Raw genomic sequence first — 26,140 nt, forward strand, 5'->3', positions numbered from 1 at the left:
GAGTGAGAATTCTCTAATTTTGAAGCAGCTGAAAGCCAAACGCTCTCATTGCACCATTTTCTGAGAACGCCTGAGAGCCAAATTCTTTGGACGCTGGAGCAAACGTGGTACTTCAGGATTGATACAATCAACCAGTGAACATCCAATCAGCCCGGCGGTCCTGTGAGATGAAACCGTTTTGATGAGAAAAGGTCAGAGGGGAACTTGACAGGACTGTGGCCAATCTGGTTCTGACACAAATGACGTTCCTCTGTGGCAACTCGAAAGTGCTTTAAGTGGCGCAGCCGTAAAAAACAAAACAAAAAATAAAAAACAAGGAAGAAGAAAACCTCATTATTATTTGCTTAAAGTTTAAAAATGACAAGAGGAAAGAATGGGTTAGTGCAATGACTGAGACAGCATCTTATGAATGTACGCTGAACAGACTCTGTAACAGAAGGTTGGAGAAGCGGGTCTCCCTGGGACAGGTTCTGGGACTGGATGACGTGTCCAAATAATTTTCAATCTCATCCCTGATAGGATCACCATTCAGATGTATTCCTGATTTTAATTGTCTCTGCTGTGACGAGCATTATTTGTAATAATTTTTATGTATTTAACTTTTTTTATTTCTATTTATTTTATTTTTTTTCCTCTCTGGCCTGCTGCTGTAGTTTATGTTCACTGGATCTGTGTACTGAAGTCTGCCCTCATGTTTTGTGTAAGCTAACGGTTATATATCCTTGAAACCTAAATGTGTTAATGCCATGTACCATGCCTTTAAAAAGTTCAATAAAAACATGTGAATTCCCAAAAAAAAATAAAAAATGACAAGAGGCACCAGAGATAAAACCTACAAAAGTCCCTCTTTGTTGAGTCTAATGTCTGTGCTCCACACACAGCGGACATTGAACACTCTCTGTCTTACAGGACGCTCATCAAGGTTTATTTCTGGACTTTTTATGTCTTTACTGTAGAGATAAGACGTTGGGGAATGACATGCGGGAAAGAAGCCACAGGTTGGATTTGAACCCAGGCCGCCCGCTTTGAGGACTACAGCCTCCGTACATGGGGGCGCTAAAGCTGTGCACCAAAGATCAATATGACAATATATCGTCATGTGCTCCTTGCATGTACATGTTGATCGATGCAGATGTTACAGAATGGATACGGCTGAGTTATTTAAATTGTAGGATCCTTAAAACAGTGTAGGTATCTGTGTAGGACATGGTCATTAACCAACATCAATGTATATCACAACATGTATCGTATCGTGGCCTCTGTATCGTGATACTTATCGTATCGTGGGGTTGTGGGAAATACCAACCCTCTATGGGGCGCCCGCACCACCCATTAAACTACTGGCGCCTCGATGCAGATACCTTTTGACGATAGCTTCAAATACTGGAAAATTTGTTTTTGGATGAATTATTTTTAAAGTTTGTTTTAAAGCCAAAAAAAGAGGGAGATGTAGTACTCCTCGGTTCTCAAATGTTAGAAGTTTCAGCATTTCGATGGAATATTTGTCAGTTTCAGTCTGTTTGAAAATACACTCAGTTTAATGTAAGTTATCACTGAAATTCAGGCCGTTAATTACCTTTATTATTGATCCTCAGCTGACGTTAAGCTGCACGTTTTAGTCGTGCGACAGTATTGACCTCATTGCCGGCAGCAGGTCAGTGAGAGAGTAGTGTCTGAAAGGTGTTTACCGTGCTGACTGAGTGAACTATATGTAAGGGGGGATGGGGGGGGGGGGGATGAATTGTTGTTGAAATAAAATAGAAGCAGCTCATTCAGTAAATATCTTTACATTGGAAATGAGTTCCTAACAATGACATGTACACAAACACTTCACAGTATATGCTCCTCACAGCGTGCAGGTGTGGAGTGTGCATAATGTTATTCTGTCTTTGTATGAAGTCTATACACCTGATCCTGGGTCACTGAAGGGTGCACGGAGAATAAAAAAAGTGATTCAAGTTCACATTTTCTTGTGGACGTCAGCAGAGCCTCCGATTACATTCAGTCATCCTGCACCATGTGTAGTTTTCTATCTAGTAAGAGAGCGAAAATAAGCAGATGTACTGTACGCTGGTTCTTTTCAGGCACTGAACGCATCATGTACTCTCCAGTGCACCGGATGTCCACTGAAACAGGGCTGAGAGTGTAAAACACAGAGTGATGCCTACCACTTAAGACGTACCAGTTGAACATCTGCATCAGTGGACATCTGCCCTGTAGTCAGATATCTGCAGCATGTAATGCTAAATGGACTTGAGTTTTGAAAGTGGGAGTTTTATAACGTCTGCTTCAGCAATAAGCGGTTTGTAAGACACGTTCCAAGGACATCTGAAGAGGAGGGACCACTAACAACTGTTTGAATTCGTCCAATCACATCGATCATTTCAGACCAATAAGAACTTTTTTGAGTACAGAGTGAAAAAAATCTGTCACAGTCTGAATGGACTCAATACCTTCGCCTCGTCTCCTAAAGGGGGCGGGGCCAATCCATGCGACACAAACCGAGGAAATGCATCAAAGTACCCCGTCTCCTTTCTGAACGGTCTGTGCTTCAGCGTGACATTTTGCACAGACTGCACAGCTTCCATCTAACTTTAAGTTGATCAATCAATCAATCTTTATTTGTATCGCGCCAATTCATAACAAATGTTTACACTTTACAAAAAGAGCGGGTAAAAGACATTTCTCTTTGTTACATTATCTGCAAAGACCTTCAAGCGGGCTCCTTCATTCATACTGGTTTATGAAACAGGGCTATATTTGTACCACAATAAAAAGATATGAAAAAGACACCAAGGACGGCTTCTTAATTCAGGTCTGGACTCTAGGAGGAGGAGAGCAGACGGTCCTCAGCTGTTTGTCTGCAAAGAGCATCACCTATTGGTATGGAAAAACACCATCAGTACTAACAAAGGGTGTTTTCTTTTTTACCTCTATGCATTTCCATGTAAAAGAGCATCCAGACACAGACATGACAATTTCCATTTTTGCTATCGTACTCTATAGCTATCGTAGACATCCGCATCCGGACTGCAATATTTTTCTTCACACTACAATAAAGAGAGACGCACGCACGCACGCCAAGGATGGTGGGAAACCGAAAAAACCAGATCATGTAACATGTTTTCACCCTGAATGGAGCTTTTGGAGGACTTGTATTGACGGAACAGGAAGCAGAGATAAAGAGCTGGTGGAGACGTAGATGAAAGGTCTTAAAGTGGGGGGGATGTGACTCAACTCATACTGACGACGACGAGATCAAAAGATGCGACGCTTAGGAAAAAGTACTCGTCTCCCTCAGCCTTTTTTTTATGTTTGATCGTTTTGTTACACTGAATCACAGAGGATGTGATTTAAGAGAGAGGAGGAGAAAAAGAGGCAGGTACGCGCTTTCAACGCGAACAACATCTCCTCCTGAAGGCGGCTTTCAACACTCCACTTTCAGCTTCAGTTTTTAGGATATGTGGTGTAGACCTACAAGTGTTGTAAGACTCCAAGAAAAAGTCTCAAGACCGGTCTGGAGACCTCGTCTTGGAATCTAAAGCATTTTTACTCGGTCTTGTCTCGGTCTCAGACTGGGCGGACTCCGGATTTTCAATCAAGACTGATCAGGACCACCACTGACGGGCTATTTTTCCACATCATAACAGCGATTAGAAGGAAAACGCCTCTTTCTAAAAGAAGTTAAAAACGAATACCTAAATTAATTTGTTGTTTGATTTTTTACCCCTCTGTGTAAGTTTTTTTTGCTGGTTGAGGGCGAAGCTGTGTTTATGTTCTTAAAAGGGGAAGCTCATGATCCCAGACTTTGTAAACCACATGCTCTATGTGACTGAAACTTTAGCCTTCAGCTGATATTATGTTTGTCTTAAAAAAGTTTCTTGAGGTTCTCCATGAAGCGGTTCTCCTGTTGTGTCTGAGTGAGGCTTATCCTGCTCGGATACTGGAGGTTTCTCCCCCCCCCCCCCCCCCCCAAGTCCTCCTCTCCCGGTCGAAGTGACTCTTTTTGTTGGTGTGATTTTGATTTAACATTTTACAAGTATTTTCGGAGCAATTTGTCTGGACAGCGCACGTGAGGACACGGTGACCATGCAGGGTCACAGATACACCCGATGAGGGGTTCTGTTGAAAAATCTGAGAAAAGATCAATCCCAAACACACACACACACACACACACACACACACACCCCTTCTGAATCAGTCTGCAGGGAAAAAGAAAAAATATGAAAATACTGACCCCTAAAAAGCAGCTGAATATTTTTCCTGGGGCATAAAAAAAAACCCACAAACCTACTACTCGATGCCGTGCGCCATGTCGTAATCTTTTTTTAGACCTGGATTTCTTGAATGTGTACTCAGCCCCATCTCCTCACCGGATGCTCCCAACCTTTTTCCCTTGGAGAAAAGCTGAGCCCCCCCCCAGGACCCACAGAAAAAAGTTTGAATAAAAACTTTAATTGTTTTCACTGATAAAATCCTACCAGAATATGCCTACACACTTGTTCTTACTAAAAGTTTCCCAGTAATGTTTTCACATCCCAGCCCCTGACATCTCAGATTTCTGGGTCTTTATAGCCGTTTTCACATATTATGCTCGCCTGAAAATATCGAGATAATTTCAGGACGACTGCTCCGGAGATTCTCCCGACATGTATGCCTGTCAGACGGGAGGTGAGGAAGAGGGTCTCCCGAGGTAAGACATGACATTAAACGTTTTTTTTCTGCTCATAGAAACTACTGACATCAGAGGAAAAACTCGGATTTGGGAACGTCATACGCTCCAGGGTGCACACCTTTTGTCGTTTTTGATGATCCAGGCGCTGGCCTCGGGGTCTACAGATTCAAACAGCTGGCCCTCCAGTAGAGGAGAGAAACCCTGAACTCCGATGCTGATGTTGTCCGCCGTCAGTGTGAACTGAACCTCCTCTTTGGTGACACCCTCAGGCATGCGCACACACACCGTGATGTCCTCGGCTGTCTGCTGCCAGAAGTAAATGGGATCTGAATGAAGACAGAAAGAGAAATATAAGGTGCTGAAGTTGACGCCAGCAAGCGGTGATAGAGTCATGAATTAAACATCTGCAGGAAAATAAGGGAGCTGCTGATGAATATTCAGTGACACTGCAGATGGAAAACTATTAAAAGAAATGAGTTTCAAACCACACGAGGGAGAATATTCACGGGGAAGCTATTATAACAGTTCACCTGCACAATGTGACATTTTAACCTACAGCAACCCTTCGTCCCACGCCTGACTTGTTGAAGCAATCCTTCTTTTATTGATTTATTTTCAGATCAAGGTGTAATACAGGCATTGATTGTCTTTACCCGTATGAATAAAACGCCCGAGGATTTCGTCCCCAGAGTTACCAGCCGGTTGAACAAAACTACTACTATATGTTGGCCCACAATGCAATTCAGATGTTCAGCTCAAACTGCCACTAGTTGGGGCTGTAGCTCTGGTTAAACCGCCTGCTCTCCCAGCTCTACCACCTGGATGTAAACAAGCACAGTGAACAGATCGGTGGTGTTTGATCGATAACACTGAGACCAGAATGCCTGTAGGCTGTGTCAGGTTCAACTGGTGTATCAACCAGAGCAATGCATAACCACATTCAGCACGAGCATGTGGACGTTAATCTGCAGGAGAGGACCAAAGGGCTGGCCGCGCTAGCACTGCTAACGTTAGCAACACCCAGCAAACCAAGTAACATTGTTTACTTTCAGACAAGTTAAAATGACACGTGCTCAATTCTGACTGTTTTCTGGGTGATGTGGTCAGTTGGTCTGAATTTAAATTTCTATTTAACCGACGAGGTAAAGAAAGCAAAACAAGATCTGCGCACCTATTCATGTTTTTTTTTGGATCCAGCACCCACTGAGGGATTTTTGATTTTTCATATTTGACCTTGTAGGACATACCGTAAGTCAGAGCATAGCCAATTTTTGCGAGAGTAGTAAAATTCACACTGTACTGAGTTGAGGGTAGATTAAAAAAATATGATCCTAAATGTTCTTGTATTCTAAAGAATGAAATTGGGAGTGAGACCACTGAGGAAACATGAATTAACTAACACAACATTGTATTAGTCCTTCTGGCACAAACGCCCCAAAAACTTTGTCAACAGAATAAATTATTTGTATTTTTGCTATTTCTAATCACAAGTTGAGGTTTGTAAAAAAAGTATTATTATTCTTTAAGTTTTGAACAATCATGAACTCATCTTCTCTTGATCTGGACCGCGTTCATGTAACAACTAAGGACATGATCCCCGGGGTAAACAGTTTGAGTTATGAGACTTTTAAAGGAAACTGAAAAAGTCCAGGCTGTTCTTTCCTTTAAGGACCCTTTTCTCTAGATGACAGCTGCATTTCCGCTCCCTCCTAACAAGACACAAATCTGTTCTCACTATTGCCCACATTGTTAAGAAGCCAACTCGTCCTCTGACTCAGCATCTTCAGCGGCCTGTCGGCTCGCTATGATCTGCGAATCAAATCTTTTTTCTCAATGATAATATCATACCCTGTGGTATTGTGAAAAAAAAAAATGAGTTGTTAGATGATATTTGGCTCTGAAATATTTCCCGGCGGTGGTGACAACAGATGTGAACGTTGAATAAGGCAGATTTTAACACGCCATGTTTTGTCAAATCCGTGTAGGGAAATGTCTGAACGGAGAGCGCCGTGTCCTTGGTTCACTTCTCTCTCTCAAAGATATTTGATCAAAAATGGCTTCGGTTGCCGAGCACATAATCATAAATGGAGCAAACAATCCCGACATAATTCTTATCGGAAACTATTCTGCAGCCTGATACTTCAATCATATTTTCAAGAACGAGTCGGAGGTTGTTCACTGATGAGTGTTTCCGACACAAAGTCCCTTTCAATCTTTCTTTCGCCAACGTCGTCCTTTTCATCGTTTGATATTCTATTTCAGGCAGGATTTGTTCTTTTCATGAGTTTTAGCCTCGGCTGAAAGTTTTTTTTCCCTCTTCTACCTGAACGTCAAAAGATGAAAAACCACGGTGGTCATCAATGGTGAAGCTGTGCAAACGACTTACATTAGGTAAAAAAGGTGCAGAAAATCCAGAAACGACGGAAATTCAAAAGCACACGCATAGGTCCAAAACAAATGCAATGACGTAAAATTGCAAATTTAAAGCCGTGCTGTTAACGATCAAAACAACTGCAATAATATTTAAACGCACGGCCAATACGTGAACAATGCAAAATGGTTCTGGCTGTGTCGATTCTGAATTTTTTGCACATGAAGTTTTTAGTTTGACTGTCTGCGATGTCGTCTGCAGCGTGTTCACATGGACAGGACGGCCGGCAGACTCCTCCCCTCGCGTATAAAAGTTGTTTAATTGAAGGACCAGAGAAAAGAAGAATACTGTACTGCCTGCTCATCTGAATGTCACATAAGCGTTTTTAGATCACGGTCATTCTGTGTAAATTTACATGCAGACTGAAGCCACAAGCTTCTAGCAATAGCATGCGAACACAACAATGCAGCTCGAGTTGTTTTATCTTTCATGCTGGTGCTCAAGGGGCGACATCTGCTGGATCAAAAAGTTGCATATTCTTCCTTTAAGATATCATAAGTCTGTTTCTCTTTTCTCCAGTCAAAATACAACCAGCTGTCAAAAACAATCCTGAGAAAACACCTCAATCCAGCCCGGCATAATCACAAATACTATGAGCTATAGCGGACATTGCATCACCCCATGTACAGAGACTTAAGTCCCGGAGAGCAGGCGCCCCTGGGTTAGAATCCGACCTGTGTATCCTTTCCTGCACGTCGTTCCCCACTCTCTCTCTCTCCCTGGTTTCTGACTCTATCCACTGTCCTACCTCTACAATAAAGGCATAAAAAGCACAAAAAAACTCTTAAAAAATAGGATTGAGGAAGTGAGTATCCTGCTAAGGCAGAAAGAACAGATTATTATCTGCCAGGTCATCCTCTTTATAAACAGACGACTCTGTACAGATGAAAACACCCCTATAGTGAGAGCTCGCTGCCAGAGCTGTCATATACAACCCTGAGTGATCGCTGGCAAAGTCTAAGCTCCGAAAATGGTGCAATTAAGAAGCTCCACACCACCGCTCCATCTCTGGCAGCGAAGTTTGAAGCTGTGACGTGTTCATTATCACCTTTTGTTGTCGCCTGAATCAACAAAGAAAGTAACGAGTCGGAGAGAGGACGACTGCCAAATCTTTCATTCGAATTCCAAATCTTCTCCTTTATCTCTCAAATGTCCTTTTCTTGTTTTGTCTCACGTTCCGCTGGTTACCTTCACGATGAATCATTTCGTCTCAAAAATGTCAAAGAACCCTGAAACACTCTCTACACCGCTCCTCTCAGCCCAGAGTGATGTCTTCATGTTTCCTCTTTAGTCATAACATCAGTCCAAAACTAAAAAAAACTCTGAAGTTTGCCGTCATAAATGTGTAGAAAAGCAGCAGATCATTGATATTAAGAAGCTGGAACAAGCAAATGTTTGAGTTTTTTTTTGATTGTGCTGAGCTTGAAGGGTTATTGAAACTGGAAGGCAATTGAGTACAAATATGTTTAAAGGCAGGGTTGGTCATTTCCTCCAGATGCACTTTTTTAAGATTTTGGTGTAAATTGTCTTTAGGTCCTGACAGAAATTAATAACTCATGTGTTCTGAAAAAGGAATGAAGAAAATCCGTCATCTGTATCAGTTGTAAGCCTGTAAAAACTTCAACCAATGTCTGCCACGAGGTACCAATCGGATGAACCAATCAGGCGCCTCCCTGTCTCCCTGCTCGTTCTGTACTCCTTATGTGCACTAGACCACACTCAAAACGCTGAAAGAGACGTGAGACGACGTAGTTTGTACACAATGTAAGAGATGAGCTGAGGTTCACTTCTGGACCAATGGCGCTTTTGCACGTAATTGAGGGGCGTGGCTTATGAGGGAGCACAGAGGGGAGGGTGTAGACGGAGCACTGAGGGAATGCTACTTTCAAAATCTCATGCTAAGTTTCGAAAATGATCAACCCTGCCTTTAAAGGTGAGTCTTAAAAACGGAATAAAAAATAGTGGGTGAGCAAATCAAAAATGTGTAAAAACATTTGGCCCCCAGTGCATGTTGTACCAACAAGGAAATGAGGTACTGACACAGAAGAATCATTTTTGAACCAGGCTGTAAACATTTTGATTTTTGCTTTAAAAAATATTAACTTTTCAAAATAAAAGCGTCAGACTCTTGCTTGTTCCAGAGTCTCAAATATAAAGCTGTTTGAATATGTCTCTTTTCACAACTCTGACATTTCATAAACTAAATAATGAATCATACAATAAATAATCTAAATGACTCATGACGACAGTACTTGTTAAGAGTCCTTGACTTATCCATGCACACACTATTTTACTGATGTGTTTATTAACGTGTTTTCGGTGTCTTATTTCGATCTACATCCTTTTTCAACCTTCGTGCATCTCTGCAGCTCCTCTCCATCAGGTCACCTCCATCTCTCCTGCCCTCCATGCATTTCCTCTCAAAGCACTAACAAGCCTGTTTGAAGCTGCCCCCTCTCTTGACATCTAATCCACTTCTTCTACTCTGAAAGGACAGAGGCAGAGCACTGATAAAAGGGATTGGCTAAAAAGCGGCCATTATTCTGCTTCTGCACCATCAACACACACACACACACACCTCGCCCTGTCTGGGTCACCAGAGGTTTTTAAAAAATATATATATATCTTCAGAGAAAGAGTGTGGATGTTGCTCTGATTGTTTTAACAGGCCACGAGTAAAACCGAGTGTAACAGCAGGAAAAAGAAAGAAAGACCAAGCCAAGACAAGACTCTCCCAGCGTGAAAGGAAGAAGTATCAAAGCTAAAAGGCAAAGATCAACATTCCTGATTTTGTTGAAGTTAGATGACAAGAGCTGTGCAACTCTCGTGTTTGTGACTTGAATATGAAGCTGCAATCAGAAGAGGTCGAGAGTAGATTAGCATACAAACAAGAATCAGAGGGAAGGAAGGAAGAAAGCCTCGCTCTGTCTTAAGGCAATAAAAACCCATAAAGCAACTACTGTGAAGCGCGCAAATTAAAATGTATATTGTGTTTGTTTAGAAGTGCAGAGAAAAAGAAAAGAGGGAATAATGATTTTCATTTTGATTTTCTAAGGTGAGTCACCTCTTTTTTTTTATAAACTGGAAAGCAAATAAACTGGAGGCGACAAATAAGGAGAAACCGCACTAATGGGTGAAAGCGTGGATACTACAGCGGCACGCTCAAGGGGCTTTCCTGAACCTGTGTCGAGAGCTGGAGATTAATAAAACCTCCGAAACAGCCAATCGGAGAGATTCCTCTCACCGACGCTGATTCCACATGTCAAATTGGCCAAAAAAAACAAAAAAAAAACGAAAACTAGGGCGACAACCGCTCACCGACGGTCCAACTAGTCTAGGATCGACAGCCAACAATCTCCTTGGTGTGTCAGGGCCTTTAGCCTTTATGCTAAGCTAACCTCCTCTTATCTTTTGAATTTACTGTGCAGACATGAGTGGTAACCATCTTCCTCTCTTTTTCCCTCGGATGGAAACACTAAATGTGTGTCGTCCCCGTTCTGTTTTCCTGATTTCTTTTTGTTTTTTTTAAAAGCTGGCTCTGATTGGACATTTTCAAAAGAAGGGGATTTACATGTTTTAAAACAGACAACAATGAATAAAGAGTGTTTCCTTGTTGTGTTCATAGGTAATGGTGAGTCTTTAGGGTTAAAAAAATTGGTTATGATTGTTTACATTTTTAGATGGACCGTGTTTTATCTAACCCAAATAGACCCCTCCCCCCATGCCCCAGAAAGCTTTTCCCCTTTTTTTCTCCTTATGGGCGGCATTGGCCCACGGAGTGAATACATTAACATTCAATCATAATTTTTCCCCATAGTGTTATAATATATTTGATGAAGATGTTGGCGATACTGTGTCATGTAAAAACCGTGTTGCAACAACCTTTAGACGGTCATGCAGATGTAACGGGCACGATTTTTGTGTTTTCCTGAACATTTCCTAAACAACATAATTGAATAAGTCTGACGTTATTGATCCAAGCACGCAAGCAGCACTACGAAACACAAGCAGCGTTAGCTTAGCTAGCAATGGTTCTTTAGGCGTCCAATCTGCTGCTGCCTAGCAACGGTGTTCCCATACAGCGCCCACTTGAACAACTTTCCTGTGAACGACTTCATGACTTAACGAGTTCCATTTGAAGGCAGCCTTTCCAACGTAAGTGTGAATCAGTAATGTCCATCAAAGGTTAAACTTCACATGCCCGATGTCATCTCTCTCTCTGATGAAACTATAAAGTCATGACGTTAAAGCTGCACGGTCAGTATGAGCACTGATACATGCCGCTGTACACAGACACTGATCATGACAGAGACCCCGGTCTCATTGAGAATATTGTGCTGCCCACTCAGGCGTTTCTATGACGACAACCCATCTAGTCAGCTCCTGCCTGTTCGAAGGCAATGGATAACAGAAGAAGGCAAAACACAAGCAGATGTACCCGCGTTATGAATCTTAACCGGAAACAGTGTCATCACAGAAATGCCAAATAATGAGTGTGGTGACGATGTCGTCGTTGGTGTACGGAGGCAGGAGAGAGGAGTCCAGATGATGTTTGTGTTTCACTTTGATTCAACAGTTTCTCAGACAGCCTGGTATCAGACTGTGATCTCAACAAGAAAGAGAAAAGATGACACTTTCTCGCTGTGAATATGATCCGATTCCAAACCATAACTGAACCTCGTTTGGTGTTTTCTCAAAGTCGGAGAGAGACTGTGTCAAATCTTCTGATTTGGCGTCGCAACTTTTTGCACTCTGATCAAAATCTTTCAAGTCCACATGCCAGCTTGTGAATGTAATATCCGGCACTTTACTTCTAACAACTTCCCTCTGACTAAACACAGGTGTGTGAAATTAGACTAATTGCTCATGTTCATTAGGTTCCAGAGATTGTTAGGGAGATATGTTTGCCTATGAATTAAACATTTGTATTCCTAATCATCCACTTGAAACCCAAGGATTCAAACTAATCAGTCTTTTGAGGATAATGATGACTGATAAGTATGGGCGGCTGTGGATCAGTGGTAGAGTGGGTCCTCTCTCGATCGGAGGGACGGTTGTTTGATCCCCAGCTCCCGCAGCGGTACATGTCCAAGTGTCCTTGGGCAAGATACTGAACCGCTAAGTGCTCCCGGTGGTAAAGCCAGCAGCATGTGAATGTGTTTGAATGAGATTAGAATGTACTAATGGGCCCTTTGTGAAGCAGCTCTCAGTGTGTGAATGTGTCTGTGAATAGGTGAATATATGACGTGAAGTGTAATAGCACTATGTGGTGGTCAGAGGACAAGAGAAAAGCCTCGTGTTAGTGCAGTCCTACTTTTAAAGGAGGACAGAAAACGAGATTCATGCAGCTCCTCAGGGTTGATGACGGAAGATTTTTGAGGCGATAAATAACTGAGAAAAGAAAAGGGTAACAATGTTTTTGCGTAACGCACTTTAAATATTGACATGTTCAATTTACATAACTCAATGAGCAGCTAGCTCTTTGAGGAATTTGAACATTAAGCTGCAAAAGATACAAATATTTTTTAAAAGGAGTTGATGGGACCCAAATAGGACTTTAAAAGAATGACATGGATGGACATAAAGCATAGACTGTTAATTAAGATGGGCAAAGCGTTAGTGACGTCACCCATTGGTTACTGAATAGGGCGTTTGAAGTCTGTCGATTGCGGTCGCCATATTGGAAATGATTTCTTTCAGTCAACCTAACAGACAAAGAGCTGTAGGCAGTCCTTAATCCTCCGGACAAACAGCAACACCGCGCTCGCCTATTATTCAGGTCATCCATGTGCATTATTATCAATAACTTGTATTCTTCATAAAATCAAATCAGAACAGTTTTTTTTTTTAAATCACCACCTTCACAGTGTGAGACAACAAAGACATGAGCTATCTAGACCATTATGGTTTTTGAAACCAGTCTGTAGACATGTTTGTTTCTGCTGTCAAAATGGACGTTTTTGAATGGGGTGTGTATGTGACTTCTGGTTCTTCTGGCAGCCAGCCTCAAGTGGACACATGAGGAATTGCAGTTTTTTTTTTTTTTTGCAATTCTGCATTGGCTTCATTTTTTTAAACACTGGAGGTTGCCGCTTGACTTAAAAGTTCTACAACTCTGACTCACCTGTCTTCTCCACCTCCATGGGCTCTGGGTCAGGCTGCTCCACAGGAACACCATCCATGTGGGTGAAGACGAACGGTTTCTCCGACGCCACCATCAGCCCCTTCCCCTTTGGCTCCACGGCTGCGTAGTGAGGCACCGACTTCCCCCTGAGGACCCTCCTCTTCTTCACCTCGTACTTCTTCTCCTGACCTGCATGTGGACAGCATTAAACTGTGACACAGACCAAGAGGGATACCAGAAACATCATGTTTCATGTCAGAGCGATGGGCAGGTCCATCAAGGTGGAGAAATCCAGTCTCTTACTCCATCAGATATTAGCTCTCTTTGCTAAATGTTACTGGTGTGAAGTGGGTGAAAATGAAAGGGGGGCATGGACTCTATCCTCTATCTTTAGCCACTGAGACGCTGAACAAAGACCTAAAGATCATTGTTCAGCAGATATCAAAACTAAATGTGGACGGACTGTCAAAAGGCTGCGTCTTCTTTCCAGTCTTTGCGTTAGTAGTCAGAGTGTTTCTCTTTTACAGGAAGTGCCAGGAACTAATGAAAATCCTTTGTGCCAATGTTTACTTCAGAGTGATCTCATGTGGGACATTATAATTAAACTCAGATAACAACAAACTTTGACTGACTTCCTTGATTTAATTTATGAGAATTTCTGTTGTCTGTTTGAGATGAATACTGTGAACGTGAGGATGAAAATGTAACGACAGGCCTCGTTTGGATCTTAATTTTATGTATGGAACGATTGTTATTTCTTACTTTGTGCTAGAGCTTCCAAAATAACATCGGGTCGTCGCACCACCCACCATGTCCTGCAGTGTTGGCGACTGTGATCCACTCCAGGGACACACAGTATCCGCTCCCTTTGGATTCCTGCGGGTCCTTCAGGATGCGGAGCAGCAGGACCTCCATGGTGTGGACTCCATCCTGGACATGTGAGACGCTGTGAAGGATGGTGAAAGGCTGCTCCATGTCTTCAGTGAACATAGGCTGCGGTCACAAAATCAAACAAAAACAGGATTTTACTAAACATGGGTGAAGTCTGCAAGCTGGCGGCCACGTGTGAGCCACTGTGAGGAGTTTTAGCTTGACATAAAAACAGACTCAGACGAATGCTGGTGCCTTTAAATGACCAATAAAAGTAAAGTGGGGCATTGTCAGCTGTTTTCACACATGCACTCCTGAACATTTCTAGAAAATGTCAGGATGGCCTGCCCCTGAAATCTGAAGTCATACTGCTTACAAGAAATCAAAGATGGCGGCTGCAGCAGAGCCAAAAGCTGTGTCCAAAAACACAACAAGTTATACGTCAGATTGAGTATGTATGAAGTGCGCTCTGACTTCAAAGTGTGCAGTTTTGTGTATGTGAGAAATCCCTGCATGTACTGTATACTAGATTGGCCATAAATCAAGTATGATACAGGACAGGAACCCGAGGTGTGGACTCGAGTTATCCTTCATAAAATCAAAACGGATGAGTTATCAAATCGATCCTCACTATTACAGTGTGTGTCGATCTGGAAATGAGCTATTCAAACAATTTGTTCTTTTGAACAAGGCTATAAACTTGTTTATTTCTGCGGTCAAAATGAGCATTAGAAGACGGTGCGTGTATGGGACTTCCGGTGCTTTTGAAGCCAGCCTCAAGTGGACACTCGAGGAGCTAGGACCGGGTTCTGGAGAGGGGCCGGTTCACGTCCACTGTGAGGTGCCATGATGCCTTTGAGCAGGACACCAAACCCAGCTGCTCACCCACCCTGACATCTCATCATGAGCGCATGTCCATAGCATCCTGTTTGATCATGTACAGTCATCTATTTTCTTAACGAACACTTTGCAGTCAGCTGGTAACTGTAGTTTTTCTTACCTATTGCGCCTTTCAGTGAACAGTGGATTTGTTTGAGACTACCTTCAGCTGCAGACTGATACATGTGTCAGTGTAAGTGGCCAAAGGAGCCTATTTGGGCTGTTTGTTGTTGCTCCACCTCGGAACATGAATTACACGTTTTAGCGCACGCGTCACACTCGGCTCGTCACTCACGGCGAGCAGGCAGGGGGGGGCTTGAGCAGAGTTACGGTATGTGCACGGCTAATTTGTTTGTAATGATCAATTGTTTGTTTGCTCCAAACGCGATACTGAAACAGGGTTTTATGGTTTACCGTTAAGCATGAAGGTTCGAAGGTTTATGGAGATCGCTGTGTCCAAAGATGAAAGTTTGCACCCTCGGCAAGCGGAGCGAGGTACGTGCGTAATTTGGGAAGGTGTTAATTGAATGATTTATGAATGAATTGGGAGGTTCGCTACTATAAAGGGATTGTGCAATATTGTTGTAAGTGTTTAATGTGATGCGTTGTGTGTTTGAATCAGGCCTGTTGTGATGTGGATGTTATTGTTTGTGTTTGTTTAAAGTAAAATGTTGCACCGTGAAATGTTTGTTTAGGAATGAATCGTAAATATTTATATATCTGTCATGAATTGAACACACTGTTTTCTGAATGTTAATTTTGGCTTTATTTTGCCTTTTTTCTAGTTTCACGGTGCTCGAAATGAAATAAATAAATCGCATCAGTCGAACTCCACGCTTCCTCATGTGTTGTCTTGGTCGAGGGCTGCTACAGTCAGTATTCATGTAAGCACAATGAGTCGCCAAGTGCAACAGTGTGACTTATTGCAGGAGCTCCATAGGACAGGGAACAAAGCCTGATAAGGCTCTGGACACAGGAAAAGTAATTTTTCATGAGATTAATTCATGGCCTGGTTTGCTCTTTAATTAAGCTTGCCTTCAATTGAAAATAAATGACCATCAGCCGCTTTATTTTTTAATTAATTCAGGCGCCAGAAAGAAACAAATATCAAACGTTGGCTTGTCACCAGCGAAATCATCTGCTGGCAGAAAGAGGCTTATTTGTCATTTTCATAATGAATCACCTTTTGTATTAAATTGTTATTCTGCACCTGTGGACTGTTATGATGTGTCATGTATTGATTCAGTGGTTACATCACCTGTTACTGAGGTGTCTGGCTCTCCGGACATTCAATAAATCACTACTCTCCACTAATCTTGGTTTCACATTTGAAACTTTTGTGAGCAGAGATGTGATCGATTATGCCATGAAAGACGTCTTATTCATGGGAATCCAACATGTGCATTTCTCTAAGCATCAAACTCATCTGATTTACTTACCTCCCACTTCATATGGGAGCTGTCTCCTCTCTTACCGGTGCGGAGGAGATAAAGTCGTCCAGCACCGTCAGCGAGAGCCGCCCAGGTCGCCGAGGTGAGGCTGAGAGACGCACACAGACGGTCCTCACACTCTCTGGACTCATCGGTTAAACGGAACACCTCTCTCGGCTTCCCCAGGGCGGTGTCCTGGGTTCAAGAGAAAACAGAGCCATCAATCACTGCGTCCATGAAACAATCAGGTTTAAAGATGAGTCCAAGCGAGGGGGTTGCACGATTCATGAAAACATTACAGAAATGTCAATATGGCCAAGAGCAATATGCAAATCACCGGAGCTGCAATTTTATGATAAACGTTGAAATAAAACATTATGTCCGTCATTTTGATCTCCGACCTGGTGCTTTGCATTGTGGGAAACAGTACGCGAGGGAAACTGGTCTGAGAATCAGTACACATTCAATCAAACTTTATTTATATAGCACCTTTCAGACAAATTAAATTGCAGTTCAAAGTGCTTTACAAGAGTGCAGAAAAGTTGTTGACAAAATAGTTTATAGTATATATATATAATAGTATTATAGTTTATAAAATCATTGAGAGACTAATGCACACCAAGAAGAATTAAAAAAATATGTATAAAAATAAAATAAAATATGACACATAAAAGCAACAAGATATTAAAATAAATACATAAGAGGAAAATATTTAAAATTGTCGTAGGATAAAAAAGACAATACAGTAATGTTAAGATTTGAATTGATATAAAACACGATATAAAAGCCAGACTGAATAAATGAGTCAGGGTAGTTTTTGGCATACTGCGGATCTCGCATTTGTTACTGAATGTTTGGCCAAATCAGTACGTACTACAAGTAAAGTAGAGGGTTTCTAAAACAGCCTAACTTTAGGTTAACTTAGATGTGACTCTCAGCGGTCTAGTCAGGACTCGAGTTGAGAGAGTTCATAAGAGAGGGCTTTGAACTTCAACAGAAGAGAGAGAGAGAGAGAGGCCATCGTCTGAAACTCAACCACTCCAAACCCATAAAGACATTCTGCACTTTACATATCGTATCAAATATACAGGGATCTATTATTTCCATAATGTTCTTGACGTAAAAAGGACAAAGGAAGAGAGATCAAACAGAAAACATGAGGAACAGAAAAATGTACTCATCAAGGACAAGGACATGTGTCACCTCCTATATGAGCCCACAGCCTTATTAGTAAGAGACAGATATATGCAACTGCATGAGCATCAATTACTCATTGCATTAAGTCACAGGGTTTTTGAAAGGGACTGTACAGCAGCTGCCTTTTTGTTTCCATGGAGCGTGACACTGTGAATCACAACATTACATGATGTATGAGGCGCCTTTCAGATCGCTTTCTGCTGCATTAATGCCCCGGACAGAGCGTGAACCGCCTCTGTACAATGAGGCAAGTGAGACTACTATCCTGAAAATGTATGAAAAAAAACTAAAGGGGGTGGGGGGGCGGGGGGGGGGAGGGCAGCCAGGAGCGATAATTACGGTGTGATGATTGTAATTACACTGTGAGCAACACATATTCATAAAGAGTCGTTTAATGATGCCACTGAAAGGCAGAAAAACAGTCCGTCTCACTGGGTTATAGTCTCATGCTCGTCATCCAGGCCAGTTTGAAAAGAGAAGAAAAAACACAGATTCACATCCAATTATTTCTAATTATGGTCAATGAGTTCTGAGACATAAAAGGAGTCGCTGCTGAAAAGGTCATCGAACTGATTTTTTGCTCCTTGCCTCAGGATGTACTGGATAACAAACCCGGATCAATTATCGATCCGGATAACCGGATCAATCGCCACAGACTTAAACGAGCTCTTCCTAAACTTTGTCCTCACGTCGGATCAGACGACAAGCAGAAAAAAATGTGATAAAAAGTTGATCTTTTTCCCAAAATACTGCGTCTCTAACTTTCTTGAACAGAGCATCGAGTGCACGGGTGCAAAGAATGATTCAATTAAATGTGTTTTTCTGTTATGAGCATAAAAAAAAAAATCTTTACAGCTCCTGGTTTCCTGGTGTTTGGTCACCATCTAGTGGTGCGTCTGATGCACTGAATCCCTCCAACACTTCCACCGTCACAACACAGAATCACAACAGAGTCATTTGACCTGATGGCTTTTTAAAAAAAAAGAAAGGATTTAGCTTCATTCAGACAGCAGGGAAATGAGATGAGGTGCATTAAAAGGTCATTTCAAAACTTAAAAGACTTCATGTTTTTTTAAAAAGACACAATCTCAAAGGTTTTAATAATCGACAGTATCTTAAAGTATATAAGCTTTTAAAAAAACTTCAGACATTCAGACATAGTTCAAAGTTCCCCTAAGCAAAAGAGAGAGAGAGTGTGGTGTGCGATTCCAATACACAAATCTGCAAGTACTGATGTTTCTCAAATCCTTTTGGCGTCTCGTAAAGACGCAGAAGTTAAGTTGATATGTCTTAAAAATAGAAAGAGAGCAGAGGAGGGGACACTATATAAAGTGCATGAAGAAATTGGCAACGTTCAGTACCGAAAAGCTGCAGATGTATTTGTGAAATGTATACAGTGTGCAGTTTGTTCATTAAAAAAAAGAGGCCTAGTATTGGGTGCCTAGGACTTGTATTCTTGTTGCCATGGTATTGAAACAGGTATTGATATCGTATGATTTTTTTTTACTAGTGTTGCATTGAGGTTAAAAATTCTGGTTCCATGACAACCCCACGCAGCACAAGCACATAAAAAAAACTCCTGCTATGACTGACTTTAAAGAGGTTTTAAAGGCTCACCAATGTGACGCTGAGACTGAGAACCCGTCCTTTGCAGTCCACAAACAGAACGCTGTCTTCATACCAAGGGTCTAAGTGGAGGTAGTTGTACATGCCAAACGCTCTCATGTGTTCCAGAGTGTACTGAGTATCCTTCAGCTTCACTTCCTCCACAGCTGCAGCAGAGATTCAAACAAAAAAAAGCAGGAGGGTAAGAACGACGTGTAAACATGTGACCAACGATCACCAGCGTTTATAAAGTGCTATAAGCAGAAGAGTATGTTCTTCAATTCAATTAAAAAAAACTTTATTTGTCCCCGGGGGGCAATTCAAAGTCACACAGAGCAGTAAATTAACAACAGTGCAAGTAAACGAAACATTTTAACCCAAATATAAAGTGTCAATTTAAATACAACTTAAAGCTTAAACTTAACTTAAAAATACAAAATATGGGGCGCTGGTGGCGCAGTGGTTAGGGCGCGCGCCCCATGTATGGAGGCTGTCGTCTCAAGCGGGCGGCCCGGGTTTGCATCCCGCCTGTGGCCTCTTTCCCGCATGTCGTTCCCCTCTCTCTCTCTCTCCTCCACTGTCCTATCTCTCCATTAAAAGGCACAAAAAGCCCCAAAAAATAAATCTTTAAAAGTACAAAATATAAAAAGAGTAGATATAAGTGGACAGTGATCGGACTAACAGATGTAAACAGAACTATGTGCAGTAAAGGAGAAATAAATATATATATACAGAACTATGTGCAAGTAGGCTAAATACTAAATACTAAATGATAAGTTATAAGGTGCATGGTGAATAATGGATGATTGTGATGAATCTAAAGAGTTTCTAAACATGGTGGACATTACCTACGTTTGTGGACTTTTGTGCAATTTGTTAATCCCAAAGTAAGAAATGTTTTTTTAAGGTTTTCTGCACCTCTGTACCTTTTGCTTGGAACAACCTGCAGTCTGATTTTAAACTGCATAAGTAAGTAACCCTAAATGTTAAATCTTGACTCCAAACTTTCTCTATGCAGCTGTTTTTAACTGATGATTTTCTTATTATTAAATGTGTGCTCTGGTGTTTTTGTTGCTGCCAGGTAGCCCTCAGTGGGACTAACCTGGATAAATACAGGCTAAATAAAGTAAATAAATATAAAATACAGATTTCCTCTTGTGTTTAAAAATGTACGTGTTGTTCCATATTGTAGTTCTTTGTGGAGTAAAACGCTTGCCACATGCTTGTTACAAACTGTGACACAAGTGTCTCTACAGAGCTTTTATTCTTGCACTGGACTAGAGCTAACCTGAGCTAGCACAGTGTGCTAACTGTGCTGCAGGTTCCTCTCACCTGCATCCAGCTCCACGTTGTACGTCGGTATGGCGTCCAGAGATAACCTGTAACTTTCAAAGTTGGGGTCCAGCAGGTCCCTGTTGACCTTCAGTGAATAATTCGAGGCAGCCATTGTCCCCCTTTTTTAAACAACACTGGCATATGCAGAAGTTTTGTCAACTGAGGTGATGCTGCTGGTGAAACACGCTTCCGGTTTGTTTGTGTGTGTGTGTGCGCACGGACTTATTTCACGACGGACACGAAATGTATTGGCGCTCTAAGGAGATTGAGTTCTTACATTTTTTTCCCTGTAAATTGTTTTGTGCACTTCCCCTTGCTAACTTTAAATTAATTTCCACGAAGGTAAATTTACGTATCATATTTTTTTTTTTTACAATGACGTTTAGCGTTTGTGCCAAATGAACCCACGTCAAGGCGGAACCATTCAGCTGCTTTAATGATCTAGGCGGAACGGTGTTGTGAAGGGACCGTGTGTTCCCCCCCCAGCTGATCCATCTCGACAAAAGGTAACAGCGTCTACCTGCATGCTATCTGAATTACACATATCTGTGTGTGTGTTCCTCTCATCGTCTGGTGTGTGTTTGATTGCAGATCATGAGCAAAGACTCGCAGATGAGGGCTGCAATAAACCAAAAGCTGATAGAGATGGGGGAACGGGAGCGGTAAGCAGGCTTTTTTCCTTTCTCATCGATCACTGCAAGCTCTACTCTACCTGAATATGCGTTTAAATGATGTGAACTAAATGTGTGGCTGCAGGTTGAAAGAATTGCTCAGGGCGAAGCTGGTGGAGTGTGGCTGGAAGGATCAGCTGAAAGCACACTGCAAAGGTAAAGTACCTGAATCATCAGTGTTCAGAGATAGATGTAGAATAGAATGTCTTTATTGTCATTATACAAGTGTACAACGAAATGATTTGGCTTCACCTTAAAGTGCACACACATACAATCATCCACAGCTAAAAACAACAAAAGAAGAAAACAATAAAAAAAAGGAACTCTCATTCAGGTAAGATGGGCAATGTATGGGAGGAGTTATTTACAGGTAGTAGCATAACAGAATATAAATAGATATTGCAGAAATATAAAATAAATATTGCACAGTGTGAAATGTAAAATATTGCAGAAGTATAAAATAAATATTGCACAGTATGAAATGTAAAATATTGCAGAAGTATAAAATAAATATTGCACACTATGAAATGTAAAATATTGCAGAAGTATAAAATAAATATTGCACAGTATGAAATGTAAAATATTGCAGAAATATAATATAAAATAAAATAAATATTGCACAGTATGAAATGTAAAATATTGCAGAAATATAAAATAAAATAAATATTGCACAGTATGAAATGTAAAATATTGCAGAAATATAATATAAAATAAAATAAATATTGCACAGTATGAAATGTAAAATATTGCAGAAATATTAAATAAATATTGCACAGTATGAAATGTAAAATATTGCAGAAATATAATATAAAATAAAATATTGCACAGTGTGAAATGTAAAATATTGCAGAAATATAAAATAAAATAAATATTGCACAGTGTGAAATGTAAAATATTGCAGAAATATAAAATAAATATTGCACAGTGTGAAATGTAAAATACTGCAGAAATATAAAATAAAATAAATATTGCACAGTATGAAATGTAAAATATTGCAGAAATATAAAATAAATATTGCACAGTATGAAATGTAAAATATTGCAGAAGTATAAAATAAATATTGCACAGTATGAAATGTAAAATATTGCAGAAGTATAAAATAAATATTGCACAGTATGAAATGTAAAATATTGCAGAAATATAAAATAAATATTGCACAGTATGTGTGGTGAGGGTGGGACGGTCAACGCATGTCCAGGTTCAGTGTGGTTATGGCTCTGGGGAAGAAGCTGTCCTTGAGTCATCCCATTATTGTCCCTAATGGGATGTTGAAATTCACTGATTCAGATAAGTTCCACTAGGAGTCAACTCATATCATAACTCAGGCAGGCACAGAGAGTGCTGTCTGACCTGGACCTGCACCTTGTTGGAAAAAAATGTGCCATATCTGGTCTACCTGCGATATAAGAAAACCCCAACCCAGATTGTATCGTATAACAGCACGACAAACTACATATTACAGCGTAACATTTAAATATCAAACAGAGAACATACACTGCCTGGCCAAAAAAAAAAAGATCACACACTCTTAATATTTCGTTAGATCGCCTTTAGCTTTGATTACGGCACGCATTCGCTGTGGCATTGTTTCGATAAGCTTCTCCAATGTCACAAGATTTATTTTCCGTCCAAGATCTTGTATTGATGATGGGAGAGTCGGACCACTGCGCAAAGTCTTCTCCAGCACATCCCAAAGATTCTCAATGGGGTTAAGGTCTGGACTCTGTGGTGGACAATCCATGTGTGAAAATGATGTCTCATGCACCCTGAACCACTCTTTCACAATTTGAGCCCGATGAATCCTGATGAATCATCATTGAACCTGGGATAACCTGGTCATTCAGTATATTCAGGTAGAGCTGACCTCATTCTTTGGGCACATAATGTTGCTGAACCTAGACCTGACCAACCCCAGATCATAGCACTGCCCCCTACAGGCTTGTACAGTAGGCATGATGGGTGCATCACTTCATCTGCCTCTCTTCTTACCCTGATCACTCTGGAACAGGGGAAATCTTACTTCCAGTTTTTAATGATGCGTTGGACAGTTCTTAACCCAATTTTAGTAGTTTCTGCAATCTCCTTAGATGTTTTCTCTGCTTGATGCATGCCAATGATTTGACCAAAACAGACTTAACATCTTTTCCACGACCACAGGATGGGGTCTTTCAACATCGTAGTTTAAGAAATGAGAAGCTACTCATTGCAAATGAGTTTAATTAAATAACTTGTTGCCAGCTGAAAGATAATCGCCGATGCAGTTATTATCCAATGGGAGGCTCTTACCTATTTGCTTAGTTAAATCCAGGTGGCGACTTTTTATTTTGGACAGGCAGTGTATATGAGTGTAGATGGGTGGATGTTACATCAGGGTTCCTCAGCTCAGATGTGTATCAGGGATTTTTGTGAGATAACTTTTTCCTCTTTTTTTTTTTTCAGATGTGATCAAAGAAAAGGGTCTGGAGCATGTCACAGTGGAGGATCTGGTCACAGAAGTCACACCCAAAGGCAGAGGTACGGACATGAACATGCAAACTGCACACAACAGAAGATTTGATGTTCTTGTGTTAAAACTCCTGAGTGGAGTTTTGTTTTTTTTATCTGGTAGTGAAACTCACGGCTCTCAAAGAATAAAACAAATCAGGACTTTTGTCAACACAGAAGGATGGATGACATCAGGCGTGTTTTCTGAAGAATACGATCTTTATCCACTAAAATATTTTCAGCTCATTGCAATATGTCCCTGAAACATGTAAATTTGATAGGTGTTATTTTTTCTTCATGATGCAGACCAGTACATCATAATAAATATAATAAAGCATGTATTGCAGTGTTGTCCTCTTCCCTCTGTTTGTTCCTGAATATCGACATGTTTGTTTCTCTCTGTGTTGCAGCACTCGTACCCGACAGTGTGAAGAAAGAGCTCCTGCAGAGAATCCGAGCTTTTCTAGCTCAACATGCCACTTTGTGAAAGAGGCGACTCACCGTCTATAGACTTTTTTTTACTCATTGTAGATCCGTAAATTGAAATCCTAAACTGATGTTTGTTCTCATTGTGAGCAATGCTGAAGTGTAATTCTTTTTTTTTTCGTATTGTGTTTTCATATTGATTTTAGTTTGTAATGCTGCAGTTTTGGAAAATAAATAAAGTTGTGCCTATTTTGGTCATTTGGGTTTTCAGAGTTTTTCTTTGAAACTGCTTAGAGCTGTTTCACCTTTTTAAAAACTCCCCTTGTGAAAACCCAAATCTTCAGATGCACCATTTTATGCCTTCATTTCTCAGTTTGCAGTGAACATGATGGGACAGCCAGAAATGTCATGGTCTCCTTCTTTTTCCTACTTATGAGGTAAGTCTTGTTTGCTGAGCACAAAGACTTTTGTTTGGTTAAATAATTTTAACGTTGCAACTGAGCACTAAATTATAGCAATACAGTGAAGGCATAAATAAGCATTATATACTTACTGTATTGTACTTAATTACCAAAAATACATTTTCTTTCTGAAAAACAAAATTTGGGATCAAACACATCTCAGGCTTCAGTTCATGCTGCTGCAGTTATGCAATTTGTCCTTCAAGGTATTGTTCTCTAATGTTTTAAATGTGGAGTGCAATACCAATTTCAAACACTAGGTGTCAGAGTTACATATTGCTCCTTTAAAATGACTTTTTTTTTTGGTGCAGTTTGGAATTTTACCTTCAAGGTATAGTTTTTAGCAGGTCTCACTAGAAACACTTTAGGCATGTGCACTGATGTTCACACATCTGTCTGAACCTGCTGGGCAACATGTTTGGTGTTCATTATTCACAATCACAGACTGAGAAAACGTGACAGTAGACTACTGTACATTCTTACACTGACAGAGCTATATTTAGATTTCTAAATGGAGTGTTTAGCTCTGTGTGTGTGGGCAGTGTGAAAACCTGTGTGTGTGTGGGCGACGAGTGTTTTTGAGTGCCTGCAGCAGAAATCTGTAGACCAAATGTTGTGGGTTGTATGACAGCTGTAGATACCTCATTTTACAAACACACTTAAAAGTTTTTTATGGAGAATGGTCAAGCTCAATTTGCTTTGAAAAAAAACACGTATCTAAAGGTGCAAAAAAGTTTTAGTATCTCATAAGTTACTTCCTTCCTCCAGGCTGCAGCACGCAAAGTTAATATCTTGCGATGATCTTGATCTTCTTGTTCGCACAACATAATTATTTTGTTTGCACAAAAAAGATAGTTATCTTGTGTACTGAAGTGAAAATAAAAATCACTTGTTGGGACTTCAGAGGCTGCAAAGGTTAATAACCTGTAATATTTACAGTCTATGTTAATAACTTGTGAACTGAAGTTAATAACTTGTTCCCATGTAATTAGATTGTAACAACTTGTGACCACATAATGATAATGTAAGATAAATAAAATTGTCTCCTTTTGTCCTCAGTTCATCGGTACCTGAAAAATATTGAAATCTAATTTAAACATGGCCTTCTTAAACGACAATGTTGACTTTTCAACAAAAGTACTTTTCACTGTTTAAAAACCAGAGTTATTATTTAACAATATGGTTTAATATTTCGAGCAATACAGAGAAGATCTTGTACAGATAAAGGTACGAAAGTGCAAAAAATGGAAGTGACTTCTTACGGTCAGGACATCGATCAGCACAAAACTCACAGTAAAAAACGTTTTAATTATTCACCGTTTATCACAGTTAGTTATCATCAATATTTTACTGAGCTTCTCTAACCATACTCTGATGTATTTGTATAATAATGTGGGGTTTTATTTGACTTTTTCTACACCCACAGACTATTTATTGTAATATCTTAACACATTTTCCCTTTTTGTCTTTTTCTTATGGCAGATTTGTTGAATAAATTGTTGGTACTTATGTCACGTAAATATTAAAATGATATGACTTTATTTAAAGGAGT

General features: G+C 40.6%; 2 protein-coding genes across 2 annotated transcripts in view; one reads left to right on the forward strand and one right to left on the reverse strand.

Annotated features, from left to right (window-relative positions):
* The window catches only part of nudcd1 (NudC domain containing 1), a 33,843-nt gene extending 13,106 nt beyond the window's left edge, over positions 1 to 20,737 (reverse strand). The window contains exons 1-6 of the mRNA XM_061059001.1: positions 20,544 to 20,737; positions 19,224 to 19,378; positions 16,419 to 16,604; positions 14,040 to 14,223; positions 13,231 to 13,419; positions 4,794 to 5,001 (exon numbers count right to left, since the gene is read on the reverse strand). Coding sequence (XP_060914984.1) covers positions 4,794 to 5,001; positions 13,231 to 13,419; positions 14,040 to 14,223; positions 16,419 to 16,604; positions 19,224 to 19,378; positions 20,544 to 20,658 — 1,037 coding nt within the window. The 5' untranslated portion in view covers positions 20,659 to 20,737. The remainder of the gene's footprint in view (positions 1 to 4,793; positions 5,002 to 13,230; positions 13,420 to 14,039; positions 14,224 to 16,418; positions 16,605 to 19,223; positions 19,379 to 20,543) is intronic.
* Positions 20,738 to 20,983: 246 nt separating this feature from the next.
* Positions 20,984 to 24,385, forward strand: LOC132990655 (transcription and mRNA export factor ENY2-2-like). The gene is made up of 5 exons (XM_061059007.1): positions 20,984 to 21,052; positions 21,138 to 21,208; positions 21,303 to 21,373; positions 23,657 to 23,731; positions 24,112 to 24,385. Exons 2-5 carry the CDS (start codon positions 21,141 to 21,143, stop codon positions 24,186 to 24,188), a joined length of 291 nt encoding a protein of 96 aa, XP_060914990.1. The 5' UTR covers positions 20,984 to 21,052; positions 21,138 to 21,140; the 3' UTR covers positions 24,189 to 24,385.
* The last annotated feature ends 1,755 nt before the right edge of the window (positions 24,386 to 26,140 follow it).

Source organism: Labrus mixtus, chromosome 16 (assembly GCF_963584025.1).
Source record: "Labrus mixtus chromosome 16, fLabMix1.1, whole genome shotgun sequence".
Taxonomy (NCBI): Eukaryota; Metazoa; Chordata; class Actinopteri; order Labriformes; family Labridae; genus Labrus; species Labrus mixtus.

Excerpts from the sequence above, each read along its gene's own strand:
- LOC132990655 (XM_061059007.1), top strand. The coding sequence starts at position 21,141 with ATGAGCAAAGACTCGCAGATGAGGGCTGCAATAAACCAAAAGCTGATA. Across the intron at positions 21,374-23,656 it reads GCTGAAAGCACACTGCAAAG|ATGTGATCAAAGAAAAGGGT; the intron begins GTAAAGTACCTG and ends TTTTTTTTTCAG. Across the intron at positions 23,732-24,111 it reads AGTCACACCCAAAGGCAGAG|CACTCGTACCCGACAGTGTG; the intron begins GTACGGACATGA and ends TCTGTGTTGCAG.